At 44.1% G+C, this 17,512-nt stretch overlaps 1 protein-coding gene across 2 annotated transcripts in view; it reads right to left on the bottom strand.

Annotated features, from left to right (window-relative positions):
• The window catches only part of coq8b (coenzyme Q8B), a 101,508-nt gene that overhangs the window by 16,148 nt on the left and 67,848 nt on the right, over positions 1-17,512 (bottom strand). For both annotated transcript variants that reach the window (XM_063063503.1, XM_063063504.1), the window contains exons 9-10: positions 11,084-11,165; positions 10,893-10,986 (exon numbers count right to left, since the gene is read on the bottom strand). In XM_063063503.1, the coding sequence (XP_062919573.1) occupies positions 10,893-10,986; positions 11,084-11,165 (176 nt within the window). The remainder of the gene's footprint in view (positions 1-10,892; positions 10,987-11,083; positions 11,166-17,512) is intronic.

The following is a 17,512-nucleotide window of genomic DNA, read 5'->3' as shown; positions in this document are numbered from 1 at the left end:
ATCCCATCAGTACACTGAGGTCGTACAAGGGAAAATAACAGAATAAAGTGTACCAGCTACAGAGACAGTATAGTGCAGGTGGGCAATAAGGTGCAAGATCATAATGATCAAGACCTATCTTACTGTACTAGGGGATAATTCAGTAGGATTATAGCAGCAGACTAGAAGCTGTCCTTGAGCCAGGATGGATGCTACCCAGACTGAACGTTGCTCCTCCAAGCTGAGCTTAGCTTCATCACGGCAGTAGAGGCAGCAATGGGCCAACATGCCAGAATGGGAATAGGAAGTCAAATTGAAATGTTCCTGGTGATACATGATCTGGGGAATGAATGGGTTAACGTATGAGGTATGTTTGATGGCTCTGGGCCTGAACTGACTGGAGTTTAGAAGAATGAAGGGGGCGGGGGGGTGGATCTCATTGAAACCTATTGAATATTGAAAGGCCTCGATGTGGAGAGGATGCTTCCTATAGTGGGGGAGTCTAGAACCACAGGACACAGCCTCAGAATATAAGGATGTCCCACTAGAACAGAGATGAGGAGCAATTCATTGCCACAGATGGCTGGATAGAACATTAAGGCAGAGGTTGATAGGTTCTTGATTAGTAAGGGCATCAAAGGTTATAGGGAGGAGGCAGGCTTAACGTGACTCAATCCGGGGTGAGGGGAGATATGGGTTGAAAGGGACATTAAATGATGGAATGATGGAGGAGACTCAAGGGAGCGAACAGCCTAATTTTGCTCCTATGCCTGATGGTCTAATGAACCCTTGACCTCACAATCTACCTTGTCGTGGCCTTGGACCTTATTGTTTTCTTGCACTGCACTTTCTCTGGAACTGCAACACTTCATTCTGCATTCTGGTATTGTCTTCCCTTGTTCTATCTCAGCACAGTATTGTAAGGGTTTGCATGGATGGCATTTTTCCATTATACCTCGGTGCATGTAACAATAACAATCTAATTCATTAATTTAAAAAATTTACCACTGCCTGCGTTGGACAGAGGGGTTGTGGTAATTGTGATGGTGGTTGTCCACTGTGTCCAACAATGACAGGAAACCTGTGAGGGAGAGTGTTTAAAGTGGAAAACCCATTGCACTGGGCAGTTCCACTCTCTCGACCTCGGAAATCTGGGTCCAGTGGAACGAGTAATCGTCACAACCGGGGTCTTTCTTGGTTGCAGTGGATAACCATGACGTCTTCTACGCTTGTCATGTCTTTTGCTCCCTCACTGCAGATCTCATCCACCCATTCCACTGGATAGGCATGTCCCTATCTCACCAGGGTACGAGGCTCGCCGGATACCCCCACCTAGCTAGCCCGCCCGTCGAAGTGGTGTACCCGACGGTGGCTGTTGTTGCATGCAGACAGCTACAGGTGAGAGCTGAGTGTCTGGTGGGGACCGGAGGTGAGTGAGCTGCCCCAGAATGGACACGGCAAGCCCCTTCACTCTGAACATCCCAGGTCAGTGGTCACATAACCGGGACATGCGACAGGCGCCGGCTGCTCATACGGCCATCCACCACCTGCTCCAATGGCTTAATGTGACTCTAATCCCGGGGAGGGGGGGGGGTAATATGCAGATGCTACACCTTGCCAAAGGGTGACCTGCAGGCTAGCCGGGGAAAAGAGTGCTTTACACCTTCCTTGTTAGAGACATATCTCCAGCGCGCCTCCCAGCAGCTCTATAAAACTCTGGTTAGACTACACTTGAAGTACTGTGTTCAGTTCTGGACACATTTTAGGAAGGATGTGGAAGCTTTAGAGAGACTACAGAGATTCAGCAGGATGCTGTCTGGATTAAAAAGCATTTCTGATGAGTATAGCTTGAGCAAGCTAGGGTATTTCCCTTTGCAGTGGAGGAAGATGAGAGGTACAATGGCATGCAGAAGTTTGGGCACCCCTGGTCAAAAGTTCTGTTACTGTGAATAGCTAAGCGAGTAAAAGATGACCTGATTTCCAAAAGGCATCAAGTTAAAGATGACACATTTCTTTAATATTTTAGGCAAGATTACTTTTTTATTTCCATCTTTAACAGTTTCAAAATAACAAAAAAGGAAAAGGGCCTGAGGCAAAAGTTTGGGCACCCTGCATAGCAGTACTTAGTAACACCCCCTTTGGCAAGTATCACAGCTTGTAAACGCTTCCTGTAGCCAGCTAAGAGTCTTTCAATTCTTGTTTGGGGGATTTTCGCCCATTCTTCCTTGCAAAAGGCTTCTAGTTCTGTGAGATTCTCGGGCCGTCTTGTATGCACTGCTCTTTTGAGGTCTATCCACAGATTCCTAATGATGTTTAGGTCAGGGGACTGTGAGGGCCATGGCAGAACCTTCAGCTTGCACCTCTTGAGGTAGTCCATTGCGGATTTTGAGGTGTGTTTAGGATATTATCCTGTTGTAGAAGCCATCCTCTTTTCATCTTTAGTTTTTTTTACAGACGGTGTGATGTTTGCTTCCAGAATTTGCTGGTATTTAATTGAATTCATTCTTCCCTCTACCAGTGAAATGTTCCCCGTGCCATTGGCTGCAACACAAGCCCAAAGCATGATCGATCCACCCCCATGCTTAACAGTTGGAGAGTTGTTCTTTTCATGAAATTCTGCACCCTTTTTTCTCCAAACATACCTTTGTTCATTGTGGCCAAAAAGTTCTATTTTAACTTCATCAGTCCACAGGACCTGTTTCCAAAATGCATCAGGCTTGTTTAGGTGTTCCTTTGCAAACTTCTGACGCTGAATTTTGTGGTGAGGACGCAGGAGAGGTTTTCTTCTGATGACTCTTCCATGAAGGTCATATTTGTGCAGGTGTTGCTGCACAGTAGAACAGTGCACCACCACTCCAGAGTCTGCTAAATCTTCCTGAAGGTCTTTTGCAGTCAAACGGGGGTTTTGATTTGCCTTTCTAGCAATCCTACGAGCAGTTCTCTCAGAAAGTTTTCCTGGTCTTCCAGACCTCAACTTGCCCTCCACCGTTCCTGTTAACTGCTGTTTCTTAATTACATTATGAACTGAGGAAACGGCTACCTGAAAACGCTTTGCTATCTTCTTATAGCCTTCTCCTGCTTTGTGGGCATCATTTATTTTAATTTTCAGAGTGCTAGGAAGCTGCTTAGAGGAGCCCATCGCTGCTGATTGTTGGGACAAGGTTTGGGAAGTCAAGGTATTTATGAAGCTTTGAAATTTGAGTCACCTGGCCTTTCCTAATGATGACTGTGAAAAAGCCATAGCCCTAACAAGCTAATTAAGGTCTGAGACCTTGGTAAAAGTTATCTGAAGGATCAAATCTCTTCGGGTACCCAAACTTTTGCATGGTGCTCCTTTCCTTTTCTTCATTCTAAAATTGTACAAAACAAAAATAATACACTAATCTTGCTTAAAGTGTTGAAAAGAATGTTTCATCTTTAACTTTATGACTTCTGGAGATTAGTTCATCTTCTGCTCACTTAACTATTCACAGTAACAGGAATTTTAACCAGGGTGCCCAAACCTTTGCATGCCACTGTATACAAGATGAAATGAGGCATGGATTGAGTGGGCAGCCACAGACTCTTTCCCAGGGTGGAAATGCCTGAGGTAGTTTTTTCTTTACACAGAGTGTGGTGGGTGGTAGAGACAGATGCATTATGGACATTTGGAAGACACATGGATGGAAGAAAACTGGAGGGCTATGTCAGAGGGAAGGGTTGACCATAGAGTAGGTTAAAGTGGAAGCACAACACGCAGGCCGAAGGGCCTGAGCTGTTCTTTGTTCCTCTCCTGTGCATACTCCTCAATCCCCAAATCTTTCATTTGCCTCCCTCCTCAAACGCCCCCAATGATCCAACCTCCAAAGCTCATCTGTCTGGAAAATTCCAGAGACCTCAGTTTTATATCACTGGACCCCAATCTCTTAACGAGGTCTCAAATACTTTGTTACTCGCTCTTTTTCTGGTAAACGATCTTTGCGACGGGAGCCTGTGGCTTCCCAGTTGGAGTTGAGAAGAATCGCCTGTTTGATCTGGCGTTTTTAAGGAGTGGCCGGAGTCTCGTTGAGGCAGGATGGTTGCAGCATGTCCGAGCTAGAGTGGACTTGGAGGAAATAAGATGCAGTGGAGCCGAGGCAAGGGGAGGCGAGGAGAGGTCCAAGGTCTGGCCCATTTAAGAGCCAAGCTGAATTGGAAAGGTGAGGTACAGGTCGTACTGAAGTGGCAGAGCCCAAATCTGAGAGTGAGGAACGACCAAAGACACCAGCAAATATCTACAGATGGACTGTGGAGACCATTCTGACCGTCTGGCATGAAGGGGCCAATGCATGGATCGGTAAAAGACTCAGTCAGCTGCGTCACAGGCACGAGCCTCCTCACCATTGAGGACGTCTTCAAAGGCGATGCCTCAAGAAGGCGGCATCCATCATCAAGGACCCTCACCATCCAGACATGCCCTCTTTTCATTCCTACTATCTGGGAGGAGGCACAGGAGCCTAAAGGCACACATACAGTCCTGAAGAAGGATCTCGGCCCAAAATGTCGACTGTTTATTTATTTCCATGGATGCTGCCTGACCTGCTGAGTTCCTCCAGGTTTTTATGTGTGTTGCTTTCAACGATTCAGGAACATTTTCTTCGCTTCCACCATTAGATTTCTGAACAGCCCATGAACTTATGTTATTATTCCTTATTCTTTCTGGACGATTTATTTTTGCAATTTATAGTAATTTTACATCTTTGTACTGCAAATTTCCTGTCACGCACATCGGTGACAATGAACCGTGTAAGGATACTTTTGCCACTCAGGACAAGGCAAACCTTTCTTTTACTCCAGGAGTTAAAGAGGCTTGGATTCACCACCTCAGGGTTGCAGGGCTGCTGATTACGGATACTGGGTGGGTCAAAGCCATGGATGGATCTGTAAACAATTTTACAGATCAAGGTACTGCAGGATTGTGAGTGAGTGAGCACGCCAGTGTTGTTAAAGACACAGACGCCTGGCAAAGGAACCTGGTAAACTGAGACAATGGCCCCACCCAGTGGCAGAGTGCTGACTTACAGTCACTGCCCTGGGGAAATGATGTGAATTCTCTTGGTTTTTAACTCTCCCTGAAGGTATCACAGATTGCTAGCAGCAAGTGAGGATACATAACCTGCTTTCATCATCGTTATGACGTGGCGATCATGGTCTTCCATTCATCCCTAATCTGCCTGTGGGGAAGACTCCCACCACCCGCCTCCCCATGCTGCCATTCTGATTCCTCTCTTTATCCATGACCACAATTGTTCTGAGCAAATTTTTCTACACAAGTGGCTTTCCATTGTCTTCTTCTGGGTAATGTTTTTACAGACAGCCATTACACAACCCCCTGCCACTCAGCCATTATCAATACTCTTCAGAGATTGTCTGCCTAGTGTCAGTGGTGGCATAACCAGGACTTGTGATATGTGCAACCATCCAAACCTGCTCCCATGACTTAACATGACCCTGATCAGGTGGGGGGGGGGGAGGTGGCTAAGCACTCTCTACACCTTGCCCAAGGATGACCCACAGGCTAGTGGAGGGAAGGTGCACCTTACGCTTCTTTTGGTAGAGACATATCTCCACCCCGCCTGTTTCACATTTCCCGATTACCAACTTTTACTTCCACAGACTCAGGTGACACAGGAGCAAAGTAATTCCTTATCATCTGCTTTACAACCACAAGGACAGCATAAAAGCACAAGAGATTCTGCAGATACTGGAAAACCAGAGCAACACACACATGAAAATGCTGCAGGAACTCAGCCTGTCAGGCAGCATCTATGGAGAGGATGAAATGGTCAGCGTTTCAGGTTGAGACTACGACTAGAGGTCATGGGTTAAGGGTGAAAGGTGAAAAGTTTAAGGGAAACATGAGGGGACACTTCTCTCGGAGGGTCATGAGAGTATGGAATGAGCTGCCAGCATGCATGGTAGGGCTGTGGTCCACGTGAAGGTTGATGGGAGTAAGCTGTTTAAATGGACTAGATGGGCTGAAGGGCCTGTTTCTGTGCTGTATTTTTCTATGATTCTACTGGGACAGGAAAGGAAGAAGGCAGAAACCAGAATAAGAAGGTGACAAGTGACAGGTGAGACAAGGTGAGAGGGAATGTAGGCAGGTGGGAAGAGAGAATGAAATAAGAAGCTGGCAGGTGATAGATGGAAGTGGTAAAAGGCTGGAATCTGATAGGTGAGGATAGTGGACCATGAGAGAAAGGGAAGGTGGAGGTGATGGGCAGGTGAGGAGGAGCGAGAATGGAACCAGAATCAGGAATAGAAAAAGAGAGAAGGGAGAGTGAATGCTAACATCTTTCTTAGGAGGTGAAGGCAGATTGTCATTGAACGTTCTCATAAACATCTACAGCAGGGGTTGCCAACCTGGGGTCCATGGACCCCTTGCTTAATGGTACTGGTGCATGTTATAAGAAAGATTGGGAACCCCTGGTCTACAGATATACTGCTGAAAATTCCCTGACTGGTTGCATCGTGGTCTGGTATGGCAATTCAAATGTGCAGAGAATAGTGGACTCATCCCAGAACATCATGGGGACATCCCACCACCACCACCCCCTACCTACAGGAGGCACTGCCTCATCAAAGATCCCCACCCTCAGGGCCATGCCATTTTCCTGCATCTTCCATTGGGCAGGAGGTACAGAAGTCTGAAGTGCCACATCACCAAGTTCAAGAACTGCTGTGTCTCTTCATTCACTCGGTTTTTGAACTGTTCGATACAACTCTAATCGACATTTAGCACTTTGCACGCAAAAGGACTTGGTTTTTGTTTTAGTTCAAATTGTCTTCGTTCTTGTAAAACTTGTGTATGATACTGGACAATTTTTTTCAAAAGTGTTGTTTCCTCAGAAACTTTTCTTTGTTTATGATACACTGCTTGAAGCTGAACACAAATATAATTTCGGACTATTTATATCATTTTGGAATTTGAAGAAACAAGAAATTAACTTTTGTTGAATATAATGTGTTTAATTGCATAATGGCACTGACACTTTGCAATAGTTTAACTAAGCTAAAAATATTTTGTTGATGATTTTCATTTGTGCTCAGTGTCTGAGGCTTTTTGCTTAAGTGTCCAACAATAATCAGCCAGCATTGATGGATTCCAGTTGCCCTGATACCATTCCTCCATGACCGCAATGTCCTGGTGAAACCTTTCACCATGCTCATCACTGACAGTGCCAAGATTTGCACCGAACAAGTCTAAATGGGAATGCAGAAAATGAATCTTTAGTGACGTTGCACTTTGTGGTTTTGCATGCTTGAAGCATGTTGTCAACCAGCTGCACGTAGTTTGTTGCTCTGTAGATGCCAAGAAAATTTTCAACATCCTTGAACGCCTTCCATGTGATTTTCTCTGGTTCCACTAGAAGTTCTTCAAATTGCCTGTCATTGATGACCTGTTTGATTTGTGGACCCACAAAAATGTGTTCCTTAATCTTGGCTTCAAGTTCTTCTGACTTGAATTATGGATTGAAATAACAAATACAAGCAATTTTTAAAATATGGTGTGACAGGGAAATTTTCATGGTGATTTTCATGATCAGCAGCCCAAAATCCATAAGATACACCCAAAATTATTCAGGAAGCAAAATCTTTGTTCTCCAACATTATGTTTTTTTTAACGTGAATGACGCATATCTGCTGCAAGTAAGTTTTTCATTGCACTTGTGCAGATGACAGTCAGCTTGACTTTGATGAGGGTTATGCAGGTTGGGTTTAAGAATGGTTGAAGAGGCGTAGCTGTTCTTGAACCTGCCTACGTGGGACTTCAGGCTTCTCTGCCTGATGGTAGCTGCGAGAAGAGGGCACGGACCTGATGGTGATTTGGTGGGGAGGTCTTTGATGATGAACATTGCCTGAAGATCCTCCAGTATTTTTTTTGTGTGGAACCCTGCCATAGAGGACTAGTAATTTAAAATAACAAAATATACTTACACTATTTTCAGAATTTAATCAAGTTCCTGGGTGTCAATGTCTCTGAGGATCCTGGCCCCAACATATTGATGCAGTTACAAAGAAGGCACGACAGTGGCTGTATATTTCATTAGGAGTTTGAGGAGATTTGGTATGTCATCAAAGACACTTGCAAATTTCTGCAGATGTACCGTGAGAAGCATTCTAACTGGCTGCATCACCATCTGGTATGGGGGTAGGGGAGAGGTGGGGCTACTGCACAAGGTCAAAGTAAGCTCCAGAAAGTTGTAAACTCAGTCAGCTCCATCATGGGCACTAGCCTCCCCAGCATCCAGCAGTGCTTCAAAAAGGCAGTGACGGCCAACATCCAGGACGTACCCTCTTCTCATTGCTATCTTTGAGGAGGAGATACAGAAGCCTGAAGGCACATACTCAGCAATTCAGGAAAAGCTTCTTCCCCTCTGCCATCCAATTTCTAAATGGACAACGCATCCATGAACATTACCTCACTACTTATATATATATATATATATATTTCTTCCTGTAATTCCTAGTTTTTCACAAAAAATTTAACAAGATATGCCAGTGATATTGAACCTGATTTTGATTGTATCTTTGGTGGGCTTGCCTGCAGTTGCTAACCACGCTCTAAGACGTCTTTCAGCCTCTCTCCCCACTAAGTCTACTGGAGGCTGGAAGCACGCTGGTGGCCTGTGCTGGGGTCGAGGAATGTCTGAGTGTGTCACTGGGAGGAAGGACGTTTTGCTGTTGTTATTTTGTTGGCTCTTGCTGCTGATGTTGCGAAGCATTGTGGGCTGTCCCAGCACTTCGTAAGTTGTGTTGGTTGTTAACGAAAAAGACAGATTTCAGTTAACGTTTTGATAAGTACACTTTCAAATATGATTCTACTACTACGCTGCGTGTAATTGGCACCTGTGATTTACATTTTGATGATGTGTTTTTGGGCCAATTAAGTGATCTGGTGCTTTGCTGTCTTCAAGGGAGTTCAGTGAGGTTTCGAGTGGATTGTGCGGCCTGGAGGCCTGGTATCATGGGTTCACTCCATTGCTTCTCTCCGACTGAGGCATCGAGGGTGCGAGCCTGTGATCGACTCCATTGCTTCTCTTCGATTGAGATGTGGAGGGTGCGAGCCAATGATCAACTCCATTACTTCTCTCCGATTGAGATGTGGAGGGTATGAGCCCATGATTGTCCCCATTGCTCCTCCCTGAATGAGGCGTCGAGCAAGGCTGATGAGAGGACAGCAGAGGACAGATGGGTGCTCAGCACTGTCCATCTGCATTTGACCGGTCTTCATCTCCTCTCGCTAGCTGCCATCAGAGGAAAGTGCAAGAGTCTTGGGATCCACATTGCTAGGATCAATCAGAGAGGCTGTGAACTCGTTTGGGTAACTTCGAGATTTATGTTGCACATGATATGATCCAGGATTCTGGTTACTCTTTAGTTTGCTATTTTTGAGCAGTTTGATCGATGCAGACTGGAATGCTTTAGCAGAGAATGGTAATTCTATGGTTCTAGGGAATGGTTCTATGGCCTGCACTGGTTAGCAGCATGGCACTGAACTGAACTAAACTGAATATCACTAGTTTGATGTTTGATATTCTATGTGCTGTTCATTCTCCTTTTCTGCGGGTTGGGTGTTTGACATTTCCTTGACAGGTTTCATAGTGCTTCTTTATTTTGTGGCTGCCTACAGGAGGATGAATTTCTGTATGATGAATGCACTTTGACTCCTTGATGTACTTGTGATAAATAAATGAAACTGAATTTGAATAGAATATCTAATCTGTTGGACCAAACTTATGCTCACATGTCCCAATATCTTTGTCCTTGGCTAACTGTCATCATAAGACTATAAACTATTAGAGCAGAATTAGGCCATTTTTGGAGGAGCTAAAGATGGTGCCAGAGAGTGACATGTGTCAGTCCATCTGTGAAACAGTTTATAACTCTTCTAATGTTTCTTTTCCCCTTCTCAAGGTGGCTGGGGTCCTGTCAGAGTCTGTGATGTACAGCTGCCCTCAAACTGCACTTTTTCACGGAGGTGGGCTCCCATTCTTGGAGCTCACCAAGCGGACTAGTGAATTCGCTATCTCCAGGAGTGGCCTAGAAGATTGGCACCTTCGGGGTGCGGCCCTGTGGCCTGTGGACGAACCAATTCCACGCCACTGTTACTGACGGAAGCACGGTGGGAGATCAGAACATCGAGACAACAGTGTACGCGGCTGTCGAAATAAGCAACGCTGCAGACTATAACATCGAAGCAGCCAGCTGTTGGTCTCCCTCTCACTGTGGCAGGAGTGATATCTCTCTCTCCCTCACTAGGAGGAGAGAGAGAGCCCCAGGCATCTCAAACTGTTGAGGTGAACAGTAGTTTTGGATGGACTTTAGATCATGGTATCTTTGTCAACGTTGCATGGTGGGTGGTGGTGGTGGGGGGCTGATGTTTTTTGCTGAGGCAGGTGGGGGGAGGGCGGAGGATTGATGCTTTGCTACTGCTGCTTGTGTGAAGGGAGGAGGTGGCTAGGCTTTGGGGTTCTAATGTTTTTCTGCCATTCACTCTTTGGGGTTTTTCTTGATTTGTAGATGACTGTGAAGAGTAAGAATTTCAAGGTGTATACTGTTTAAATTCTCTGAGATTAAATGGAACGTTGAACCATTCAGCCCACCTTGTTTACTCTGCCTTTCTGTCATGATTAATTTATTATCCCTTTCAACACCCTTCTCCTGCCTTCACCCGTAACCTTTGATGCCCTGACTAATCAAGAACCTATCAACCTCTGCTATAAATATACCCAATGACTTGGCCTCCACAGCTATCTTGTGTAAGTAAATTCCACAGATCCAACATCTGCCTGTTTACTCACTAGCGAAGTGCCTTGTTATTTCATGAATAGTGCAATTAAAATGAAGGCTCTATTGTGGAGTGCATTTTCCTCAATGATGGTTGGTCGTACCTGAATCTCTTGGCACAGGTAGCCTCCCGAATGTAGTCGCACTCCCATTCCAGCTCACGCCTCAGTACCACAATGGCGCTCTCAGCAAACAAACCTACAAGGGAGGGTGGGAAAAGAGGCAGTGACGGATTAGAATGGGCCCTGTTTCTGAACAACGAGCAGGTGAAAGGACTTCGCCATCTCTGTTTTACCTTCAGGCAGGGGGATGCTCATCTTCAGCACAGACAGGAGGTTCTCAACATCACTCTTGATGCTTTGAGCTATCCCTGGATACTGACAAAACAGAACAAGCACAATAAATGAGCATGTTTTCGCTGTCCTAGCTCAAAGAGAACTGCAAATGAGCATTTTTTTGGTCTCCTAGCTCAAAGACAACTGTACTCTTCTTCAGTGAATCAAAGCACGACTATTTTAAAGATAAAAATTAGCTTCATTGGTCACATGTAAATTGGGCTATCAAACCTCGTCCCAAAAATTCTGAGGCTGTGCCCTCTGGTCCAAGACCTTTTGATAGAGGTACACAAAATTCTGAGGGGTATAGATAGGGTAAATGCAAGCAGGCTTTTTCCACTGAGGTTAGGTTGGATTACGAGAGGTCATGAGTTAAGGGTGAAAGGTGAAAAGACATTAGCTTTATTTGTTAAGCATATATTGGAAAATACCATAAAATACGTTGTTCACATCAACAATCAGCATAGTGTGAGGACGTGCTGGGGGCAGCCCACAAGTGTCACCGTGCTTCTGACGCTAACGTAACATACTCACAATTTACTAATCCTAATCTGTACGTCTTTGAAATGTGGGAGGAAACCAGAGCACCTGGAGGAAACCCACATAGTCATGGGGAGAACGTACAAACTCCTTAAAGACAGCAGCAGGCACTGAACCCTTGTCGTCAGCGCAGTAGCCCTGTTACTGTGCCTCCCCAATGTCTTGTGTTCATGGGTCAGAGAGCTGTGGTAGGAGTTGGAAATATCCAGCAAACCCATGGTTGTAATCATCATTACATGCCGTGTTGTATGACGTGGGCAATCATGATCTCATGACCATGATTGTTACGGGCAAATTTTTCTACAGAAGTTGTTTGCCATTGCCTACTTTTGGGCAGTGCCTTTACAAGACAAGTGATCTTAGCCATGATCAATACTCTTCAGAGATTGTCCGCCTGGTGTCAGTGGTCACATAACCAGGGCTTGTGATATGCACCAGTTGCTCATACGATCATCCACCACCTCCTCCTCACATGGCTTCACGTGACCCTAATCGGCGGGGGGAGAGGCTAAGCAGGTGCTACACCTTTCCCAAGAGTGGTCTGCAGGCTAGCAGAGGGTAGGAGCACTTACACCTCCTTCGGTAAAGACGTTTCTCTACACAGTCACCACTGGTCGTAATATGGGTTCATAAAGAAAAATCTTGGCTCCAGGCTCCACACAAAAAAAACTTCTGTTTTGTTTACATGTTTATTTATGTTGGAGAGCAATTCAAACTGCTTTCAGGACCAAGAAGTCACCTTCCATGAGGTAGCATCACCGGCCCAGTCACAAGTCTTGTGGGACAAAGGAGCCTCCGGGCTGTTTGTCTACACGGAGCAAAAACGACACCGTAGTAGTAGAATAAAACATTTTACTGAGTCACGTTAGTAATGGCACATCCTGGGCAACTGACAGTGTAGGAGCCACAAACCAGGGCTTGCCAATCCAAAAGCGTGTGTACTTGAAAACCAGCGCGAGAGCCCTCCACGTGTTGGTCAGATCAATTCATTGTGCGATCATTCTGCCACATTTTCGCAATTGATCCAATACAGTCCATAGGCTGCCATTGGTCTGCACTTTGAACACAAGTTTGTCCGTCCTCCGGGAGTCTCGCTCAGTGGTGTTATATCAGCTGAAGTGCACTCACAGGGGCCAGCAGGTAGTGCCATCACAAAGAAGGCACGACAGTGCCAGTACTTCCTTAGAAGGTTATGTAAATTTGGCAAGCCATCTTAAACTTTGGCAAACTTCTACTGATACACAGTAAAGGGTATGCTAACTGGTTATTTCATGGCCTGGTATGGAAACAGTAATGCCCAGAAACAGAAAAGTCTACAATGGATAGAGCCCAGTCCATCACAGACAAAACCCTCTCCACTACTGAGCACACATACAAGGAGCGCTGTCACAAGAAAGCAGCATCCATCATCAATGACCTCCAGCATCCAGCCATGCTCTCTTCTCATTGCTAACATTTTGCAGGAGATACAGGAGCCTTAGGTCCCACACCACCACATTCAGGAGCAGTTATTACCCTGTAACTATCAGGCTCCTGATATTTTGGGCAAAACGTTCATAGATTATTTCTCTCCATAGATGTTGCCTGAACAGATCCTACTGGTTGTTGATGGAGTAGCAACACTTTTATAGGTGCTCTTACTCTTTTTAATTTACTGCTTCCAACTTGTTTTGAAAACTTACTTTTAAACGCAGTATTGCTTTATGATGAGTTGTTCTAAGCTACTAAAAAAGAAGAGGACCCTCTGGTAACTTTGGAATCTATTATGGTGACACTTCGGCGACATAAAAATGAACTTTCGGAGGAGTTACAGCAACTCAGCACTGAATTTAAACCGATGGATGGAAAATTGTATTCTATTCAAAAAACTTTAAGTGAACACGATAAACGGATAAAAGAGAACGGAGATATTTTGATGACGTTCGACGCGAAGATTGACGACCTGGCACAGATCAGCGAGAAACAGTTAAAGGTTAATGAAACATTAAGACAGAAGATTATCGACTTAGAAAATAGAAACCGAAGAAATAATCTACGTATTCTGGGTTTTGTGATCGGAAATACAAACATCATACAAGTCACCAAATTCAGATATCTTGGCAGCCTAATAACAAGTAATGGCAGGTGCGACATAGATATCAAATACAGAATAGCAATGGCGAAAGAAGCTTTCCAAAAAATGAAGACCATATTAACAGACAGAAAGATGAGTATGCACACTAAAAACAAAACACTGCAGTGCTACATTTATTCTATCCTGACTTATGGAAATGAATGCTGGACCATTTCTCCAGCAATGGAAAAGAGACTAGAAGCAGCTGAATTATGGTTCTACAGGAGAATGTTAAAAATATCATGGACCACACACACATCAAATGAAGAAGTTTTCAGAAGAGCCCAAGCAGTTCGATCACTCATACCAACAATAAGAGAAAGACAACTCAGGTTCCTAGGACACATCATTCGGAAAGATGAACTAGAAAAACTTATATTCCCTGGAAAGATTGAGGGGAGCAAACCTAGAGGAAGACCTCGGCTTATGTACATCAAAAGCCTAGCCAGGTGGTTACACATCGAGGAAATGGAAGTCATCCAAAAAACGAAGGATAGATCTATATGGAAAACCAAGGTCACCAAAGTCTGCATTGGATATGGTACCTAGACAGACAGACAGACATCAGGAATTCTGCAGATGCTGGAAATTCAAGCAACATACATCAAAGTTGCTGGTGAACGCAGCAGGCCAAGCAGCATCTATAGGAAGAGGTGCAGTCGACGTTTCAGGCCGAGACCCTTCGTCAGGACTAACTGAAGGATGAGTGAGTAAGGGATTTGAAAGTTGGAGGGGGAGGGGGAGATGCAAAATGATAGGAGAAGACAGGAGGGGAAGGGATAGAGCCGAGAGCTGGACAGGTGATTGGCAAAAGGGGATACGAGAGGATCATGGGACAGGAGGTCCGGGAAGAAAGACGGGGGAGGGGGACCCAGAGGATGGGCAAGTGGTATATTCAGAGGGACAGAGGGAGAAAAAGGAGAGTGAGAGAAAGAATGTGTGCATAAAAATGAGTAACAGATGGGGTACGAGGGGGAGGTGGGGCCTTAGCGGAAGTTAGAGAAGTCAATGTTCATGCCATCAGGTTGGAGGCTACCCAGACGGAATATAAGGTGTTGTTCCTCCAACCTGAGTGTGGCTTCATCTCCACAGTAGAGGAGGCCGTGGATAGACATGTCAGAATGGGAATGGGATGTGGAATTAAAATGTGTGGCCACTGGGAGATCCTGCTTTCTCTGGCGGACAGAGCATAGATGTTCAGCAAAGCGGTCTCCCAGTCTGCGTCGGGTCTCACCAATATATAAAAGGCCACATCGGGAGCACCGGACGCAGTATATCACCCCAGTCGACTCACAGGTGAAGTGATGCCTCACCTGGAAGGACTGTTTGGGGCCCTGAATGGTGGTAAGGGAGGAAGTGTAAGGGCATGTGTAGCACTTGTTCCGCTTACACGGATAAGTGCCAGGAGGGAGATCAGTGGGGAGGGATGGGGGGGACGAATGGACAAGGGAGTTGTGTAGGGAGCGATCCCTGCGGAATGCAGAGAGAGGGGGGGAGGGAAAGATGTGCTTAGTGGTGGGATCCCGTTGGAGGTGGCGGAAGTTACGGAGAATAATATGTTGGACCCGGAGGCTGGTGGGGTGGTAGGTGAGGACCAGGGGAACCCTATTCCTAGTGGGGTGGTGGGAGGATGGAGTGAGAGCAGATGTACGTGAAATGGGGGAGATACGTTTAAGAGCAGAGTTGATAGTGGAGGAAGGGAAGCCCCTTTCTTTAAAAAAGGAAGACATCTCCCTCGTCCTAGAATGAAAAGCCTCATCCTGAGAGCAGATGCGGTGGAGACGGAGGAATTGCGAGAAGGGGATGGCGTTTTTGCAAGAGACAGGGTGAGAAGAGGAATAGTCCAGATAGCTGTGAGAGTCAGTAGGCTTATAGTAGACAGGCAGACATTCTGGGTTTTAAAGAGTCATCGGAAGGCAATCAGCCTTCGGAATTTTTTGCAAACCTTCTGGCTAATTTATTTCTGAATATTTTAAAATCTCCACCTAAAGTAGATCGAGCTCACAGATCGCCTGTACCAAGACCTCCTCTGGGAGGACGATCCCGCTCTGTGATAATTTGTCTTCACAACTTTCAAACAAAGGAACTTTTAATTCGTGAATCTTGTTAGAAAGGTATGATTGATTATGAAGACCAGAAGTTCAGAATTGCAGAAGATTTTTCACCCGAGCTGTTGAATGAACACTTCAAGTTTAAGAAAGTCATGTCTGAGCTGTACAATAAAGGTTTTAAACCCTCTCTTTGTCACCCCGCTCATCTTAGAATCACCTTGAAAAGTGGTTCTCAGAGATGGTTTTGCTCGACCGTCAAGAGGTGCAGGATTTCTTGACTGCCGAATCAATTTCAGAAGTTCAATAACTCTTTACACAAATTTATGTTGCGTCTGCCTGATGGATCGTTTTTTTAGAATCAGCAGTCTAACTGTTCATTACTTTCTTTTATGAACAATCGTTTTTTTTTACTTTTGGCATACTTTCATATCTAATTTTTTTGTACTTTTATTTCCTTGTTTAAAAAATTAAGGACTTGATATTAGTAAGTTTTCTTTGAGTTAAAACTTTCTACGTTAATATGCTTTGAACTTTCATATTTCTTTCTAATATTTCGATACTATAATTTTTTATAAGTTTTTTAAAATATGTTTAATTTTGCTGTTTTTCTGTTGTGTCTTGTTGGAATGCAGTTTTGCCTTGAAAAATTTTTTTTTTTTTGGAGCTCAGCCAGTAGCTTGTTTTAGGAGGGATGGTAGGTTTAGCTGTCTACTGCCCTTTGGTCGAGTTTCTCTCTTTGGGTGGTGGGTGTTTTTCTTTTTTTCTATCAGCTGTTTGGTTCTCTTAGCTTCATTTATTGCTTGGTTACTTTTTCTTAAAGCTCATTGTTTGGATTTAATATATATTCCAGTGGTCTTTATTCAAACATCTCCTTTAAGCAATATTTAAAATGGACCATATTTTTAATTTACTTAGTTTTAATGTGAAAGGGTTAAACCATCTTGTGAAACGTAATAAGATATTCAATTATATTAAGAAATTGAATTAAGGCCCTTATAAGTGAGGTATAAGCAAAGAGGAAAAAGCCTTATAAAACTCTCTAGAAAATCCATCAGGACCTGCAGCCTTCCCCGAGTGCAAAGAGTGAACAACCTCGGCAATTTCCTCATAAGAAATGGGTTGATCCAGCAATTTTCAATTATCATCAGAAAGTGTAGGAATGTTTAATTGATCTAAAAAATTATTCATTACAGTATTATCTTTAGGAGGATCAGAACGATAAAGTTTAGAATAGAACTCTCTAAAAGTATCATTTATTTCTAAGTGATCAGATGTTTTATCACCATTAGCTTTACAAATTTCCTTAAGTTGGCGTTTAACTATAAAGGTCTTTAATTGGTTAGCCAATAGTTTAGCCGTTTTATCCCCATGAACATAAAACTGACTTTTATCTTTTAAAAGTTGAGTTTCAATTGGATAAGTTAAAAGCAGATCATATTTAGTTTTAATTTCAAGTTTTTTACACTTCTGAATTATGTTAAGAAAGCACCATCAAATTAGTCACCCCTCTCTTTATCGTTGATTGGCCGAATTAATTCTATTAAAATGAATATTTTGCCTAAATTTTTATATTTATTTCAGGCCGTACTTGCTTTTATTCCTAAATCCTTTTTTTGATTGTTTGGATTCTATTATATCTTCGTATATATGGAAAAATAAAATTTCTCGATTAAGTAAAGTTCATC

The sequence above is a fragment of the Mobula hypostoma genome, chromosome 12 (genome assembly GCF_963921235.1).
Source record: "Mobula hypostoma chromosome 12, sMobHyp1.1, whole genome shotgun sequence".
Taxonomy (NCBI): Eukaryota; Metazoa; Chordata; class Chondrichthyes; order Myliobatiformes; family Myliobatidae; genus Mobula; species Mobula hypostoma.
The sequence above is the reverse complement of the archived record's forward strand: the minus strand, read 5'-3'. Positions and strand labels throughout refer to the sequence as shown.